We start from the raw sequence: 16,737 nt of genomic DNA on the forward strand, positions 1-16,737 counted from the left end.
TTAAATAAGTCTTTTAACATTTCATGTACTAATGCCTTGGTGATGAGGAATTCCTTTAGCTTTACCTTGTCTAAGAAGCTCTTCATCTGCTCTCTGATTTTAAATGATAGCTTTGCTGGATAGAGTAATCTAGGTTGTAGATCCTTGCTTTTCATTACTATGAATACTTCTTGCCAGTCATTCCTTGCCTGCTAAGTTTCTTTTGAGAAATCAGCTGATAGTCTTATGAGAACTCCTTTGTAGGTAACTTTCTCTTACCTCTTTGTAGGTAGGTTCTCTCTTGCTGCTTTTGAGATTCTCTATCTTTAACCTTTGCCATTTTAATAATGATGTGTCTTGGTGTGGTTCTCTTTGGGTCCAACTTGTTTAGGACTCTGTGCTTCCTGGACTTGTATTCCTTTGCCAGATTAGGGAAGTTTACTTTTATTATTTTTTTCAATTAAGTTTTCAATTTCTTGCTGTTCTTCTAACATCCCTATGATTTGGATGTTGGTATGTTTGGAGATGTCCCGAAGGCTCCCTAAACTATCCTAGGGTTTTGGTTTTTAAAATTTTTTTTTTCTTTTTGCTGTTCTGGTTGAATAACTTCCTTATATTTTAAATCATTGATTTGAATTTTGGTTTCATCCTCTTTATTGTTGGTTCTCTGTAGATTTTTCTTTATTTCACTTAGTATAACCTTCATTTCTTCCTGGGTGTTTTTTATGCTGTTGCTGTACTCAAGTTTTTTGAGCATCCTTATCACCAGTGTTTTGAATTCTGTATCTGATAGATTTGGTATCTTCATTTCATTTAATTCTTTTTCTGGGGTTTTGTTCTGTTCTTTCATTTGGCCCTATTTCTTTGTCTCCTCAATTTGGCAGACTCCCTGTGTTTATTTCTGTGTATTAGGGTACAACTGCTTTGACTCCCTGTCTTAGTAGTGTGGCCTACTATAGAAAAGTACGCTTGTAAGTTGTATGGGGCGGAACCTTAAGAAGTTGCCAGTGTGGGGCAACCTGCTTCACCACTTTGTGGCTCTGTGGGGGGCTCGGAGAGAAGACAGTGCTGCTGCTTGGCTTCTGGAGGTTTGCCTGGCATGCTCCCCTTTTCTAGTCACTTCACTTACTCCCAGTATGCGACTGGTATCCTTCTAGCGGTTGCCCTGCTGCTGAAATCCAGAGGTGGTGGGTCTGCGTAAGTTTTATGTTTGTGTGGGCCCTTTAAGCAGAGTCTCCTGAAAATCTGACAGTTTCTTCCCTCAACCCCCACTGGTTTTTACAACCAGAAGTTATGGGGATTTATCTTCCTGGGGCTGGAATCTCTGGCTCCCAAAGCGTCCCTCCTGATTTTTATCCACCACACATGACTGTGAGACCATTCCTTAAATCCTTGGTTGTCAGACTTCTGTGCAGCTCAATTTTCTAATGGTTCTGGGTGTTATTTTGTTTTGAGGTCTAGTTTTAATTTTTTCTGTAGTTGTGTGAGGAGGCAAAGCTTGTTTACCTATGCCTCCATCTTGACTGGGAGTCTCATTGTGGTTTTAATTTGCATTTCTCTAATGATTAGTGACATTGAATATTTTTCATATGTCTGTTGGCCATAGGTGTGTCCTCTATGGATAAGTGTCTTCAAGTCCTCTGCCTGTTTTTTAAATTGGATTGTTTGTTTTTGAATGTTGAATTATATGAGTTCTGTATAAATTTTGGATATTAACCCCTTATTGGATGTATCATTGGCGAATGAATATTTTCTCTCATTCAGTAGGTTGTCTTTTGTTTTGTTGATGGTTTCCTTTGCAGTCCAGAAACTTTTGTTTAATGTAGTCCCATCTGTTTTTTCTTTTTCTTTTTTTTCCTTTGCTCCAGGATATATGTCAGAAGACATATTACTAAGAGAAATGTCAGAGAGTTTACTGCCTATGTTTTCTTCTAGGAATTTTCTGCTAGAGCCAATTTGTTGTTTAATTTTTTTCTCTATTGTATGCCATTTTCTATTTTGTTGGTTTCCGCTTTTTATATTTCTTTCTACTTGTGGGTTAATTGTACTCTTTATTTTTTTAAAGTAGGCGGTTTGGATCACTGATTTTAAACTTCTTTTTTCTAATGTGATCATGTATAGCTCTACATTTCCCTGTAAACACTGTATTAGGTGCATCTCACAAATTTTTTTGTTATGCTTTCATTCTTATTAAGGTTATTTCAAATTCACTTGGGTGCAGTTTTTAATGTTTGGATTCAAATTTAGGGATCCATCATCCTTACTGATTTTATTTTGCTTTTTAAAAATATGTATACTATTCATGTGATTTTATAAGTCAAAGACATACAAAAAGGTACAAAGAAGTGTCACTCCCTCTCTTATCTTACTTTGCTCTCAACCATCTCTAAGTAGCCACTTGGATTAGTGTCTGACTTATCCTTTTTGTGTTACCATTTGCAAAATAAACAGGTGTATGTATTTCTGGTGTTCCTCCTTTGTTATACCAAATGTAGACCGCTATACATACACTTTTTTTTCTGTTGTTACTTAATATTATATCCTTGAAATTATTTTATTCCTGGTCTATGGGTATCTTTCTTACCCTTTTTTTAACAGTTACATGTATTGTACTAGAGTTTATTCAGGCAATGTCATATGTTGTCATTAAGTAGATTCCGTGTTCCGTGCTGCAGTGAAAATATATATATATATATATAGTGCATATTTATTTTTCTTTTAATTGGAAGTATGTCTTTAGAGTAAATTGCTAGAATTGGGATTGTTGGGTCATATATGTAGTTTGTTAGAAATTGTCAAAATTCTTTCCATAGACATTATACAAAATGGTGATAGTCTATCATTAAAAAAAACCAAAAACATTTTTATTAGCTGGAAGAATCCTTTAAATTGAAACTTCTCTTCATCTATTTGGTTACCCAGCAGTATAGCTTGTGTTGGAAGAGTAAGACAAAAATTTGATTCTCTATTCATTTATTTACTAGTTTTCAAAATAATTTATTCACTAACATTTTTCAATGATGACCAGTTAGTTGTATTTTTAAAAAATTATCATTTTACCTGGCTGGCGTAGCTCAGTGGATTGAGCGTGGGCTGCAAACCAAAGTGTTTCAGGTTCGATTCCCAGTCAGGGTACATGCCTGGGTTGCAGGCCATGACCCCCAGCAACCACACATTGATGTTTCTCTCTCTCTCTCTATTTCCCTCCCTTCTCTCTCTAAAAATAAATAAATAAAATCTTTAAAAAAATTATCATTTTTGCCCTGGCTGGTGTAGCTCAGTGGATTGAGCGCGGGCTGCGATCCAGGCATCGCAGGTTCGATTCCCAGTCAGGGCACATGCCTAGGTTGCAGGCCATGACCCCCAGCAACCGCACATTGATTTCTCCCTCCCTCCCTCCCTCCCTCTCTCTGTCTCTAAAAATAAATAAATAAAAATCTTTAAAAAAATTATCATTTTAAACACCTAGATTTAAACATATTTAATGTGTTTTAATTCATTGCATTCTTTTTTTTTTAATATTTTATTTATTTATTTTTTAGAGAGGGAAGGGAGGGAGATAGAGAGAGACATACACACACATCTATGTGCGGTTGCTGGGGGTTATGGCCTGCAACCCAGGAATGTACCCTGGCTGGGAATCGAACCTGGGACACTTTGGTTCCCAGCCCGCGCTCAATCCACTGAGCTACGCCAGCCAGGGCTTGCATTCATTATTTTGATTGATGTTCCCGTTGTTCCAGTTTTGGGTGGTGACAACCTTTTTAAGTTGGCCTTTAATTTCTTTTGATGTGACCCTACTAGTATCTGATAGATTCCTTGCTCACAGATGTGACACATACTCTAGTTTATCTTTTACATGTCTAGCTCTGGACTTTGAATCAGCCATTTCGTCAAGGTATCCCAGTTGTTTTTAATGGGAAATGATGTTTGGTCATCACATTCCGGTCACTAGGGATGGTCTTTTCTGCTGGTTAAAGAAACAGTCCCACCAAGAGGATTCTGATGAGTAGAATTATTCTGTTTAAATGTTGAGCATAAAGCTACATGTGATATGTAGCAAAAGACCTGAAAGCCTTTTCCTCTATTTATTCATTCATCAAATATTTGAGTATCTACCAGTTGCCAGGCCTTCTTTTATACAGAGGTGGGCAAAAGTATATTAATAGTGGTAAATAATACAATAATTAATAAATAATATAAGAATAAACCATTTTGCATTCTTGCAACTGTAAACCTACTTTTGCCCACCCCTGTATGCTGGAGATACAACAGTGAACAAAATAGGTTAAAAACTCTACCTTCACAGGAGGTCACAGTCTAGTTAACCCAGGATTCTTATAACTTCTACTGATCTTGGCCAACACCTTACTTTTGGGGGCTTTTCTCGCTTATAAGATTATAAAATTTTATTATGTCTTCACTTGAAAAATTTAATAATTCTATTTCTTGCCTCCATGCCTATTCAATGTTTGCGATGTCCCTCCCCTCTCTTTCTTTGTCCTTTTACAGAAATGACAGAAGAAGAACAGTTTGCTCTGGCTGTCAAAATGAGTGAGCAGGAAGCTAGAGAGGTGAACAGCCAGGAGGAGGAAGAAGAGGCACTCCTGAGGAAGGCCATCGAGGAGAGCCTGAATGTAAATATGCCCTGTTGAGAGAGTTGGTGAGGACTGACAGGCACTATTCTCCTACTTCTGCAGTGTTGTGGTTGCATTGGAGCTAGCTGTAGCAGTTCATGGGGTTTTCAACCAAAAAATATTTCCTACAGTAATTTTTAAAGCCTATGTTGAGTTGTTGGTGATCCCAATTTGAAGTGCTTTGCTAATTTCGTATGAAAGAGATTTCTTGCACCTCGCAGTTGTTCAGTCTATGGTTTAAGAGAACCATAGTAGTTGGCAGCTTCTGAAAAGAATGACCTATTACCAAGACACCAAAAGGGGCAAGATAAGGTACTTATCTCCCCTGTTTTGTGGAGAGAGATCAAAGAGAATGAGAACGAGAGGTGGGTTGTGGAGAGAAAGAATGGGTAGTTCAGAATTTTTTCAAATAATGTTAAATTATGATTTGAATATGTGTAGTTGAAATTATTTTAAATGTGAAGGATATTTGCCAGTGGCAGGTCCTGAGCCATTTATGCTGTCTGCATCTCTGTATTAGGAAAGACTTTAGTGATCTAGTGCAGCACTTTGCACATAGTACTATGCATTGTAGAATTCATTTGCTTGAGCATCTGTATTTTAGAGAGGAGAATCTCTTAGGGACAGTGGCCTCCCCTTGTTGTCCTTCCTGTGACCCTTATGTCTAGCTGTTGTAATAATACACCCGGTCTGGTGTGGGATCACTTGTTTCAGAGTTGCCGGCCTTCTGATGCTTCTGCTACCAGATCTCGACCTTTGGCCACTGGACCATCTTCACAGTCCCACCAAGAGAAAACCACAGACTCTGGGACCACTGAAGGCATGTCTCCCTGTTCTGACTCCTTGTACTCATCGAGTATAACCACATCACAGGGATCTCATGCTGAGAGTAGATATAAAGAAATTCCCCAGATTTCTTTGGTGATATTAAAGAGGTTAAATCAGAAAGTAGTTGAGATCTCACTAATATCCAGCGTACTTTTACCTCCAAGGAAAAGCCAACATTTGGTTAAACCCAAAGAAGAGCCTTTTTTACCCACATTTTGTAATTCTTGGTAAGTGAGAACTTACCAAGCCCTCTTAACAAAATCAGTTTGTCCTTAGCCCTACTTTTTCTCAAATACCTACAGGCATATGGCAGCTGGTACCTCCATCACTGTTTAAAGGCTCACATATCAGTCAGGGAAACGAGGCTGAGGAAAGAGAGGAGCCTTGGGACCACACTGAAAACACTGAAGAGGAGCCGGTCTCTGGCAACTCAGGAAGCTGGGACCAGTCAAGCCAGCCAGTAGTTGAGAAAGAGAACGTTAAATGTTTTGACAGATGCACTGGCCACTTGGCTGAGCACACACAGTGTGGGAAGCCACAGGAAAGTACTGGGAGGGGATGTGATTTTCATGAAGTTGCCCAGGGCAGGGGGGACACATCTAGGCACTGTCTGTCTGCCTTGGCAGATGCACAAGGTCTCCAGAACAGGGGGGGCACTGTGCACTACTTCTGGGGTATTCCATTTTGCCCAGCTGGAATAGACCCTAACCAGTATACCAAGGTCATTCTCTGCCAGTTGGAGGTTTATCAAAAGAGCCTGAAAATGGCTCAGAGGCAGCTCTTAAAAAAAAAAGGATTTGGTGAACCAGTGTTACCTAGACCTCCTTCTCTGATCCAGAATGACTGTGACCAAGGCAATCAGGCTAGTGAAAATGAAAAAAATGAAGGTGTCTCAGAAGATACAGGAGACGAAGACAAAGAGGAGGAGAGGCAGGAGTCTAGGGCATCTGCCTGGCACTCAAAGCCCAAGAATTTCCAGGAAAGCCCAATTAAAAGCTTAAAAGAGAAACTTTTGTTGAAGGAAGAACCAACAACCAGTCATGAGGTAAGTGTCAGTGATGCTGTGATTAAAGATGATTTATTTACAGATTAAACTAAGATTTTAGCCATTCTTTTTGTGGCATTTTCCCCCTTATTTTGAACAAAACACATGCCCACTATGGAAAATTAGGAAAGGAGAAAAAAGTGTAAAGAGGAAAAAATTACCTGTAATCCCAGCATTGAGGGAGGCAATCGTTATTTTGGTGCATAAAAAATGTTCTTTCTGTCCTGGCTGGTGTGGTTCAGTGGATTGAGCACTGACCTGTGAACCAAAGGGTCTCCAGTTCGATTCCCAGTCAGAGCATATGCCTGGATTGTGGACCAGGTTAGGTCCCCAATGGAGGGGTGCCTAGGAGGTAACCACATATTGATGTTTCTCTCCATCTCTTTCTCCTTCCCTTCCCCCATCTAAGATAAATAAATAAAATCTTTAAAAAAATTTGTTTTTGCCTTGGCTGGTGTGGCTCAGTAGATTGAGCATTGACCTGTGAACCAGGGGTTTGCCAGTTCGATTCCCAGTCAGGGCACCTGCCTGGGTTGTGGGCAGGATCCCCAACTGGGGGCACTCGAGAGGCAGCCACACGTTGATGTTCCTCTCCCTCTTTTTCTCCCACCCTTTCTCTAAAAATAAATAAATAAATAAATCTTTTTTAAAAAATATTTTTTCTGTTTATTTTTTCAGCAAAATGAAAACTTTCCTATAAAAACTTTTTTCCTTTCCCCCACTTGATAGTTTATCTTAGACCTTTTCTGATTTATTAACTGTATTTGAAAACATTATGCTAAGCGAAACAAGCCAGGCAGTGAAAGACAAATACCATATGATCTCACCTTTAACAGGAACCTAAATAACAAAACAAAGAAACAAGCAAAATGTAACCAAAGACACTGAAATAGAGGACAGGCTGATGGTGACCGGAGGGGAGAGAAGAGGGAATTTAAGGGGACAGTGGGAAGGGTTCACAGGAACAAACTTAAAGGACACATGGTCATAGACTAAGGGGAGGGTGGTAATGGGAGGGAAGGGGGGAGGGTGGGAGGGGGAACTGGATTGGGAGTAAAAAGGAGAAAACTGTATATGAACAATGATTAATAAAAAAAAAAGATAATTAATTTAAAAAAAAACATTGTATCATATGAATGTACCAACATTTATTTTTGCGTGTTTTAAAATTTTTACTGTTTTTAAAAAGTTAAGTTTTTGAATGGGTAGTAGTGTTCACATGGCACAACATTCAAAAAAGATGTAAATAAAACGTCTGTCTCCTATCCCCATTCCCAGCCAACCAGTGCCCCTCCCTGGAGTCAACCTTTTTGACTAGTTTTCTAGTGTATCCTTCCAAGGTACTTTATGTAGTACAAGCAGCTTCTTTTATACAGATCATGGCATATTCTACACATTATTCTGTACTTTTTTCATTTTCTGTCTCTATGAGATCATTCTTTTAACAGTACATGAAAATTTCTCTCTCCTTTTTGGATGTGTAGTATATCATGTGTGATGAGTTTTATTTTATCCAGTTCTTCTGTTGGTGGACATTTAGGCTATTTCCAATATTTTACTATTATAAACACTATGGCAGTGATTACTGTTGATATACAAGATATTTCATTCACATGGGAGATATTTGTAGAATAATTTGTTGTAGATGTAATTGGTGGATCAGAATATGTACATGCATTTACAGTTTTATTAGCTATTGTCAAATTGCCTTCGATACAGGTTGTATAAATCTACACTCACTGCAGTATCTGAGTATAAGCTTCCCCAGTGCAGCATTATCAGGACCTCTTGATCTTTGTTAATCTGAGAGAGAAAAAATATCTCGGTGAAATCTTTTATTTTTTCTCAATGTAATCTTCATTTGCATTTTTCTTGTTTTATGTGTAGTTGAGATTTATTTGTATTTCCTTTTCTGTGTTTAGGTCTTACAGGCATTTTTCTTTTTGACAGTCTTTTTCTTAGTGGTTTGTAGGCATTCTTCATGTATGAGGGGAAGTGGGCCCTTGTGATGGGAAGTACAGATAGTTTTCCTGTTTATTTTTTCCTCTCACAATAATAGCCTATTTCCAGTTTTGCTTGTTGTAATTTTCTATAATTTACTGAAAATAGTTCCTTGTATTTTTTCTGACATGGCTAGATTGTATCATATATGAGAGCTCATAGTCAGTTTTTTTTTTAAGATTTTATTTATTTATTTTTAGAGAGGGAAGGGAGGAAGAGAGAGAGAGAGAGAAACACCAATGTGCGGTTGCTGGGGGCTGTGGCCTGCAACCCAGGCATGTGCCCTGACTGGGAATCGAACCTGCCACACTTTGGTTCGCAGCCCACGCTCAATCCACTGAGCTACGCCAGCCAGGGCAGTTTTTTGTTTTTTAATATTATAAAAGCAACCGTATAATGTCAAACTCTATAAACTGTAAATAGAAAGAGTATTCTGTTTTGTAACGATACTGTTTTTTTGTTGCTATTTCTATTTTTGGTATTGTTTTGCTGTTAATCCTATTCTGTCTGCTTTGATAAGGGTTTAGGAAATAATAATGAGAAATTTCATAGCATAATGTAGAGAGTGTGGATTTGAAGTATGAATTTTGATTTTCTTGTTTTAGTAATAACTGTGTGCCTTGTGAAGAAACCATGTAACCCCCTGAATCTGTTTTTTACATCTGTAAAATGGTAATAGCCAGTCACGCAGTTTTAATGGTTAAAGTGAATTGTATAAAATGCCTAGTATAATGCTTAAGACACTCAGTAAATGGTAGCTCTGTTACCAGGGGACCAGAAGGTCACTCACTGAGAGTACCTTTGGGGATCACTCTTTCCTAGCATCCTCTTCATCCATATTATGGGAAGATTGCTCTATGTAAAGAGAAGATATTTTTCTTTTCTTTTTATTAAAAAATTTTAAAGGTTTTATTTACTTATTTTTAGAGAGGGAAAGAGGGAGAAAGAGAGGGAGAGAAACATCAGTGCGTGGTTACCTCTCACGCCCCTACTGGGGACCTGGCCTGCAACCGAGGCATGTGCTCTGACCTGGAATCCAACCAGTGACCCTTTGATTCTCAGGCTGGCACTCAATCCAGTGAGCCACAGCGGCCAGGCCAGAAGGCATTTTTCTTAAGAGTACTTCTAGTGACTTGCCTTTTTTCCAAATGAAAGGTTATGCTTATAATAACATTTCATTTCTTAGTTTTTTTCAATTTAGAGATGCTTTCCCATAAAAGAATAAACTAACTCCACAATGATTTACTGTAATTCAAGTTAGCTTGAAAGATTCCCGGGGCCAGTGTTATAGAGCATAGGCTTGTCAAGTTCTGAAGTTTGGAAGGAGTGCCTTTGGAATAGTGTGGGTGTGGTCAGACCCTAGTGGCTGGCCTTATTATTAGATTGAAGGTCTTTTCAATTAGCAATAATCGCGCCTCGGATAAACCTCATTGGCTACGATACTGCCACTGCGCAAAGCTAGATTGAAGGTCTTTTACTTCATGAACAGGCTGCAAAATGCTACAAATAGTATTAATTCAAACTATTTGGCTACAACTCAAACCAAGCTGTCTTAATTAAAAAGAGGACTTTATCATAAGGAAACATGCTACCTCATAAATTCTAAAACAGTATGGTAACCAAGCCCAGAGGAGGTACTGAGTTTAGAAAATCATCTGCAATTGGGTCTCAATGCTGTATTGTATCTGTTTCATTTTCCCTCCTGCAGACTGTCTTCCTTTGCTTCTCTGTTTCACATGGTAGGTGAAAATGCTGATCCCACAGCCCTCAAACTTAAATACAGATTATAGGAGATTTTCTCTCTCCCAGTTCAATTTCAGATTTCTAGAAAAGGAATTTAAGGCCTATTTGAGGTTAATAGCCCTCAGCTGTCAGAGGCCTGTAGCGGGCATGTGTCATGTTGTGCAAATGGCTGTGATGCTGTAGTACAGTCTGGGCGCTGAGGGGCAGTCATCAGTAACAGGAGACTGGGCAGACAGCCTGGTGAGTATCCAGGGTGGTCATTAATATTAATTTTAGAGGTCACTTAGAAGTATTGAAAAATGCTGAAAAGTTTGAATAAAGTTGGAAGCATCCACAAGCCTACCATTTAGAGATGTAACCTTGTTCTTTTTCTAGACCTTTTTTATATGGTTTAAATAATATTTTTGTATTTTAAAGTTAACATGTAAACATTTTCTTGTGTTAAAATTATAGATTTTTTAAGTGATTATCTAATTTTCTGGCTTAGGAATTTACTGTAATATTTTAACTATTTTCCTATTGCCAGATATTTTGTCTGTGATAAACATCTTTCTAAAAACTTTTCTTTATTTAAAAGTAGTGTTAGGAATAGAGAATGAGGAAAAATGCTGGGTTAAAGAGTTATGAATGTAAGAAAAGATTTGTTTGTTATTTATTGTCAGATTGCTTTTCAGAAATGTCACTCAGATTGTACTTCTTCCAGCAGTGTACCAGAATACCTCCTTCACTGCAGCCTTGCCCACATAGAACAGTATCTTTAACAAACCTACAGCAATGAACTTACTAATTGTGTAGACAAATAATGAAAGAGCTATGATTGTAATTTCACCTTCTGTCTTGGTCTTTAGGAACTGTGGGTAGAAGGAATTTATGATTTTGTTAAATATTTTCTATTGATTTTGGCTTTGATGAAATTGCCCACATTTGAGACAACTTGGTAGAGACAACAAGACAGTTCCAGAAATAATGATTCAGAAAAACATTCACCCTGGGGCAGATTGCTTACATAAAGGTTATAAAAGCTTTAGAATTGGATGATAACTGGTTTCTGGCATCACCAAAATAATAAGGAAATTGTTAATGAAGATGGAGAGTTTATTTTGATGACTGTACAGCAAGGAAGTGGAGAGGTAGTATACTAATGTGGTCTTAATTTTAAGTGTCTGATCATTAATTTTTTTAGTTCATATACTGGAATTTGTTGCCCAGGAAGGATCAAATTGTGTGGGGGTGTGGAGACTGACTTTGACTAGCCAAACTTCAAACCAACTTGTACACCAAGTGACAGTTTGTTAATTTATTGTTGAAGAGAGACATTTATGGTGACTGGAATACTCCAGTCTGTCATCTACTGTCATCTCCTTCTAGAATGAAGGGTGTGGAAAACTGAAATAGTAATCACAAAATGGAAATTTTAAGGGGTGATTCAACTTGTCTATTGAAAGACTTGATAAGCTACCAGTGCCTGCCAGCTGAGGACATTTTGATGGTGACCAGATGATGTGTTTGTTCACTCTGTTCACTTCTGCTTCCCAGGCCATGATATTGAAGACACTGCTTGATTCTGGGTCTTTCCTTTTTTTTTTTTTTTTTGAAGATCTTTTTGTAAACTATCATGTTCCCATTAACATATTTCTTCAGGCAGAGTGCTGTGTCTTGATTAGGCCACTGTTCCCTTAGTTAAAGTCACATTGCTGTTGTGCTTTTTTCTCCATCTCGATTAAATTTGGTATTCAAATAGAATTTTGTTTGCTTGATTTACTATGTTATTTTCCTGTTCTGGAAGAACCTCACTTTATCCCATCTTCAGATTGCTGCTATTAAGGTATACATTTAGAAATTAAAAATGATTTATTGAAATGAAGCCCTGGCTGGTGTGGCTCAGTGGACTGAGTGGCCTGTGAAGCAAAGGGTCGCTGGTTCAATTCCCAGTCAGGGCACGGTCACATGCCTGGGTTGTGGGCCAGGTCCCCAGTAGGGGGCACGCAAGAGGCAACCACACATTGGTGTTCTCTCCCTCTCTCTCTCCCTTCCCTTCTCTCTAAAAATAAATAAATAAAACCTTTAAAGAAAAAAACAAATGAAGACTTTCTTGGGATGTGTTAACATGGTTGGGAAGACGATCATTTGAGTAAACAACGTAACAGTAGTGGTTAGAGTATGGATTTGGGAGTTAGGTCCCAGTTCTATTTTTGACCAAGTCTGGTTTTGGGCAAATTATGTAACCTAACTTTCACTTTCCTCATTTCTAAAATAATTTGATCATTTTCCTTAAAAATTTCTTGTGAGAATTAAAGGAGATAATGCATATAAGTGATTGTCATAGGCCTGGCATATAATAGGTACACAATAATCTTTTTTAAAAAAATTTACTCTGGGCCCAGGCTGGCGTAGCTCAGTGGATTGAGTGCGGGCTGCGAACCAAAGTGTGGCAGGTTCGATTCCCAGTCAGGGTACATGCCTGGGTTGCAGGCCATGACTCCCAGCAACTGCACATTGATGTCTCTCCTTCTCTCCCTCTCCCTCTCTCTCTCTCTCTCTCTCTCTCTCCCCCCCTTCCCTCTCTAAAAATAAATAAATAAAATATTAAAAACAAAAAAACCACAACTTACTCTGGGAAAGGTAGACACACTTTTTCCTGAGGTGGAGGTATCTTGTAACTTAGTGTCTTTTGATTGCTTCTGAAATCCAAGGCTTAGTCAACAAATCATTCTAAGAAGGTAAAATTCTATTAAATGGACACTAGGTGTCAGTATTTACCTTTTTCTGATATTTCAAGAATGAAACAGGTCTCTCACTACTGAGTTCAAACTAATAGGCGAAGTATTTGTTATAGTTGTGTTTTAGTACTTTTGGCAGTTTTGTCTAACCCTTATTTTTGCTTTTTTTAAAAAAGAGATTTTATTTATTTATTCTTAGAGGAGAAGGGAGGGAGAGAGGGATAAAAACACTAGCATGCAAGAGAAACATCAATTGGCTGTCCCCAACCAGGGACCTGGGCTACCACCCAGGCATGTGCGCTGCACATGAATCAAACCAGTGATCCTTTGGTCTGTGGGATGACGCTCAACCCACTGAGCCACACCAGTCAGGGCTCAACTCTTATTTTGATAATGGCTGCATTCCTGACAGTTTTATCTTCCCTTTGACTGAAGGGATTCCTGTTTTTTAGTATATTTCATCATTTACTTGAGTGGTGGAGAGATGCCTGACTTGGTTTGGGTATTTATACCCTGCTAGAAGACCCTGTAAACTTCAGCCAGTAGTTTTACAGCTATTGGAAGAAGCCTTATAGCCCAGGCACTTCCTTAGAGTCCACCTACGTCAGCAGTAGCTGCTTTTTCTGTGCTCTTTTGTGTACCTGCATTTAATGAGTTGACATCACACAACTTTACCATTAATCAGAGAAAATAGTCTTTTCCTTACCTAGTTTCTGTTTGTTATGTTTCTTAAAAGATTTCCCAGAATTCAAAACCATTATGGCAGATTTCTAGTAAAAGGAATCTTTTTTTCAAAACCTCACTCGAGGATATGGTTTTATTGATTTAGAGAGAGAGAGGAAGGGAGAAAGAGAAACATTGATCAGTTGACTCCCATATGTGCCCTGACCAGAGATTGAACCCACAACCTTTTGATGTATGGGACAATGCTCCAACTAACTGAGCCACCTGGCCAGGGCGAGTAAAAGGAATCTTTATAACTTTCTTTTTGGGATGTTTTGTGTTGTGACTCCGTTGTGCCCAGAGAGACGTCTTTCATGGATTACAGTGTTTTTCCCAACCTAGTGTTTCCACTGAAAACTGAACTTTTCTTTCTTTCTCTTCCTCCCAGAGCAAAAGCTTTATAACAGCTTTTCTGAAATCATAATTCATTTGACTTACCAATTGATATTTATGTCTTACATTCATGAAGTGCATTGCATATCTTACCTGGTTCAATTTTCACAACATTCTTTGAAGCAATTCTTAATACCCATTTTAAGATGAGGAAACAGATTCAGGTGTGACTTGACCGAGATTACAAAGTTTATAGAAGATTCACCTGTGATTTAAATCTCAGTCTTTTTACTCCACAAGATATGCTCTTTTTACTGAGGCTTGCTGACAATATAAAATGTTATTCTTATTGCTATCTGCTGAGTGGTAATCTTGAACAATTAATTTTTTTTAAAAGAAAGAGAAACTGGTTCATCTGTGCTTGTATATCTAATAGGTGTCATGTGTTTTTCTCTGTAGTCTTCCCAAGGGCTGTTTGCGGAGGAAACTTCAGAAGAAGGAAACTCTATACCTGCCTCTCAAAGGTGAGATTACGTGTTGTTATGGGTCTGAACTCCCCTCTGACAGTGCCGGGGTACGAGATAAACCACCTGAGTGAGCCTGGGGGATCAGCTTGCTGGGGACCTTTTTAGCTCTTTTATAAGCACAGACTAGGAGATACCTTTATCTCCCAGTTCTTATACGTGCATCATATAGAAGCCTAGAATATTTGGGTGGAAGAAATCTTGGTTTATCTTGTCCAATCCAGCCATTTAGTGCAAATCCCATTTACACTTTCTGAAAAGTGGTTATATCCTGCTACTCTCTGAACCAACTATGCTAGCTTCCTAAGCCAATGTGAAGGCTGTAAGCTGATTTCTTTATGATCTTCTAGTCCTCCTATCTCCATTGTTCCCTCTACTTATGCTTATTTTGTCTGCATGTCTAAACAGTATACATCTTTTAAGTCTACTCTTAAGACTTTCCTTTTCTTTGAAGCATTCATATTATTCAAGCCACATGGAACCTGTACCAATCTCGCTCCCTGTCTTATGCCACTTTTCATTTGTTTGTATCTCATCTTTCCCTTGTACTTGTATTACCTCCTTAATTATTCTCACTGATTGATTAATGGGATTACTTTCTTAGGTCTTCTTACTTTAATATGTAATAGTTGATTGGTTATAAACTGTAATATTAACTGGATCAAGCTTCCAGTTACTTTTCCCTTTATCCGTAGTTGACCTTCTGGGATTACTCAAAGCTTAATCTTCTTGTGCTGAGTGACCTTCATCACCCATATGGAAGTTGAGGCCCAGTTGCCTTTTGCTGTAATTTAGTCGGTGTTCTTAGGTTTTTGGTTAATGGTACTAGGTATTTCTTCCTGAGCTGAAGAATATGGCTTTGGTGTGAGTCTCTTGATGTTAAGATGTTTTGGAAGTGGTTTTAACTGGAGTAGGGCTTCTGCTTCCTGCAGGCCTCTCTGCTTTATTGTAGTGAGCCTTGTGCAGAGCAGATGAAGGTTTTAATAAATGATTATACGCTTTGTCACCAGGAGAGAGCTGGAATTGCAGGCAATGCGGTTTGACTTCAAATTGATTAGCCCATTTTATAAATGTCAGCAAGTTGTTTTGTGATGGACCCTTTGAATAGAGCCCTAATGTTACATACAGAGTAAACGGTGTCTGGCTTGGGTTTATAACAAATGCTATGAAATGTTTTATTTAGACAGAGAAATCACTTGTGGTTTCCCATCAGGATTTAGTTATTTGTCATGAATCAGTGGTGGTTATTTTCTCTTCTCTGTGGTTCTTGGTTGATGTGAGGATTTGTGTCCTCTTGCACACTTGATCAAACTAATCATAAAGCTCTCTGAAGCATGAGGGGGCTAGCTCTGATGCTCTGATCTCTCAGCCATGTGTTCCTGTGTCAGGAAGAGATTGCACTCCATGAGCAGACAGGGTAAACCAGAAGATCGGATGGGGGGAGCCATTCATAATTATGTTTTTCTCAGAAGAAATAATCAATTTTTACGGGCAGATTTTTGCTGTAGGGCAGTTTGGAATTGTGTCTTGTTTTTGTGGCCTACAAAGCCACATTTTGAGGAAAGAGAAAATTTAACTGCAAGGTATGGGAGAAGCTAGTATGTTGTCAGGAGAATCTCTGTATTTTGTCTTACACATTTCCAGATCTCTAGTCTTCAGAAGGCTGAAATGGGTCTGAAACACCTTTGACATCTTTGTACTGAAATGGAGTTTTTGTCTTCTGCGGTATTCATAGATAGTGCTTACCCTTCAACCTTCCTTTGTGAAGACTCCAAAAGGGGGTTCTTTTCATTCTTTGGTTTCACTGGAACCAAAGTTGTAAGCATGTTTATTTCCCCTGTTTCTGGTCTGGAGTTTTCACTACTGATTCCTTGCTTCCTTATTGTGCTTTTGAGGTAGTGGATCACAGGTATCAGATTACCTTTGGCATTGTGAATGACTCACCATTGCTCTAGGTGCTGTGTTCTGATTTATTTACCTAAGAATTCACTTGGGGTTTGGTTCTTTTTCAGCATTGCTGCTTTGGCCAGTAAGAGTTTAGTCCTTATGCCAGAGAGTTCTGCCGAGGAAATCACTGTGTGTCCTGGTAAGCATCCCACTGTGATTTTACTGAATTTTGGATCTCTAGCTGTCTTTGTGCCTATTTATTTGTCTGACTTTTCCATCCCACTCCCAGGGAGTTTTATTTGTGTTGGGTGTGTGTG

General features: G+C 38.5%; 1 protein-coding gene and 1 pseudogene across 4 annotated transcripts in view; one reads left to right on the top strand and one right to left on the bottom strand.

Annotated features, from left to right (window-relative positions):
* The window catches only part of UIMC1 (ubiquitin interaction motif containing 1), a 113,086-nt gene that overhangs the window by 36,778 nt on the left and 59,571 nt on the right, over positions 1 to 16,737 (top strand). For all 4 annotated transcript variants that reach the window (XM_045827885.1, XM_045827907.1, XM_045827896.1 and 1 more), the window contains exons 4-8: positions 4,492 to 4,616; positions 5,331 to 5,436; positions 5,747 to 6,489; positions 14,469 to 14,533; positions 16,546 to 16,619. In XM_045827885.1, the coding sequence (XP_045683841.1) occupies positions 4,492 to 4,616; positions 5,331 to 5,436; positions 5,747 to 6,489; positions 14,469 to 14,533; positions 16,546 to 16,619 (1,113 nt within the window). The remainder of the gene's footprint in view (positions 1 to 4,491; positions 4,617 to 5,330; positions 5,437 to 5,746; positions 6,490 to 14,468; positions 14,534 to 16,545; positions 16,620 to 16,737) is intronic.
* On the bottom strand, positions 9,739 to 9,950 carry LOC123813281 (annotated as a pseudogene).

Source organism: Phyllostomus hastatus, unplaced genomic scaffold (genome assembly GCF_019186645.2).
Source record: "Phyllostomus hastatus isolate PE091 unplaced genomic scaffold, TTU_PhHast_1.1 phas_contig_150, whole genome shotgun sequence".
Lineage (NCBI taxonomy): Eukaryota > Metazoa > Chordata > Mammalia > Chiroptera > Phyllostomidae > Phyllostomus > Phyllostomus hastatus.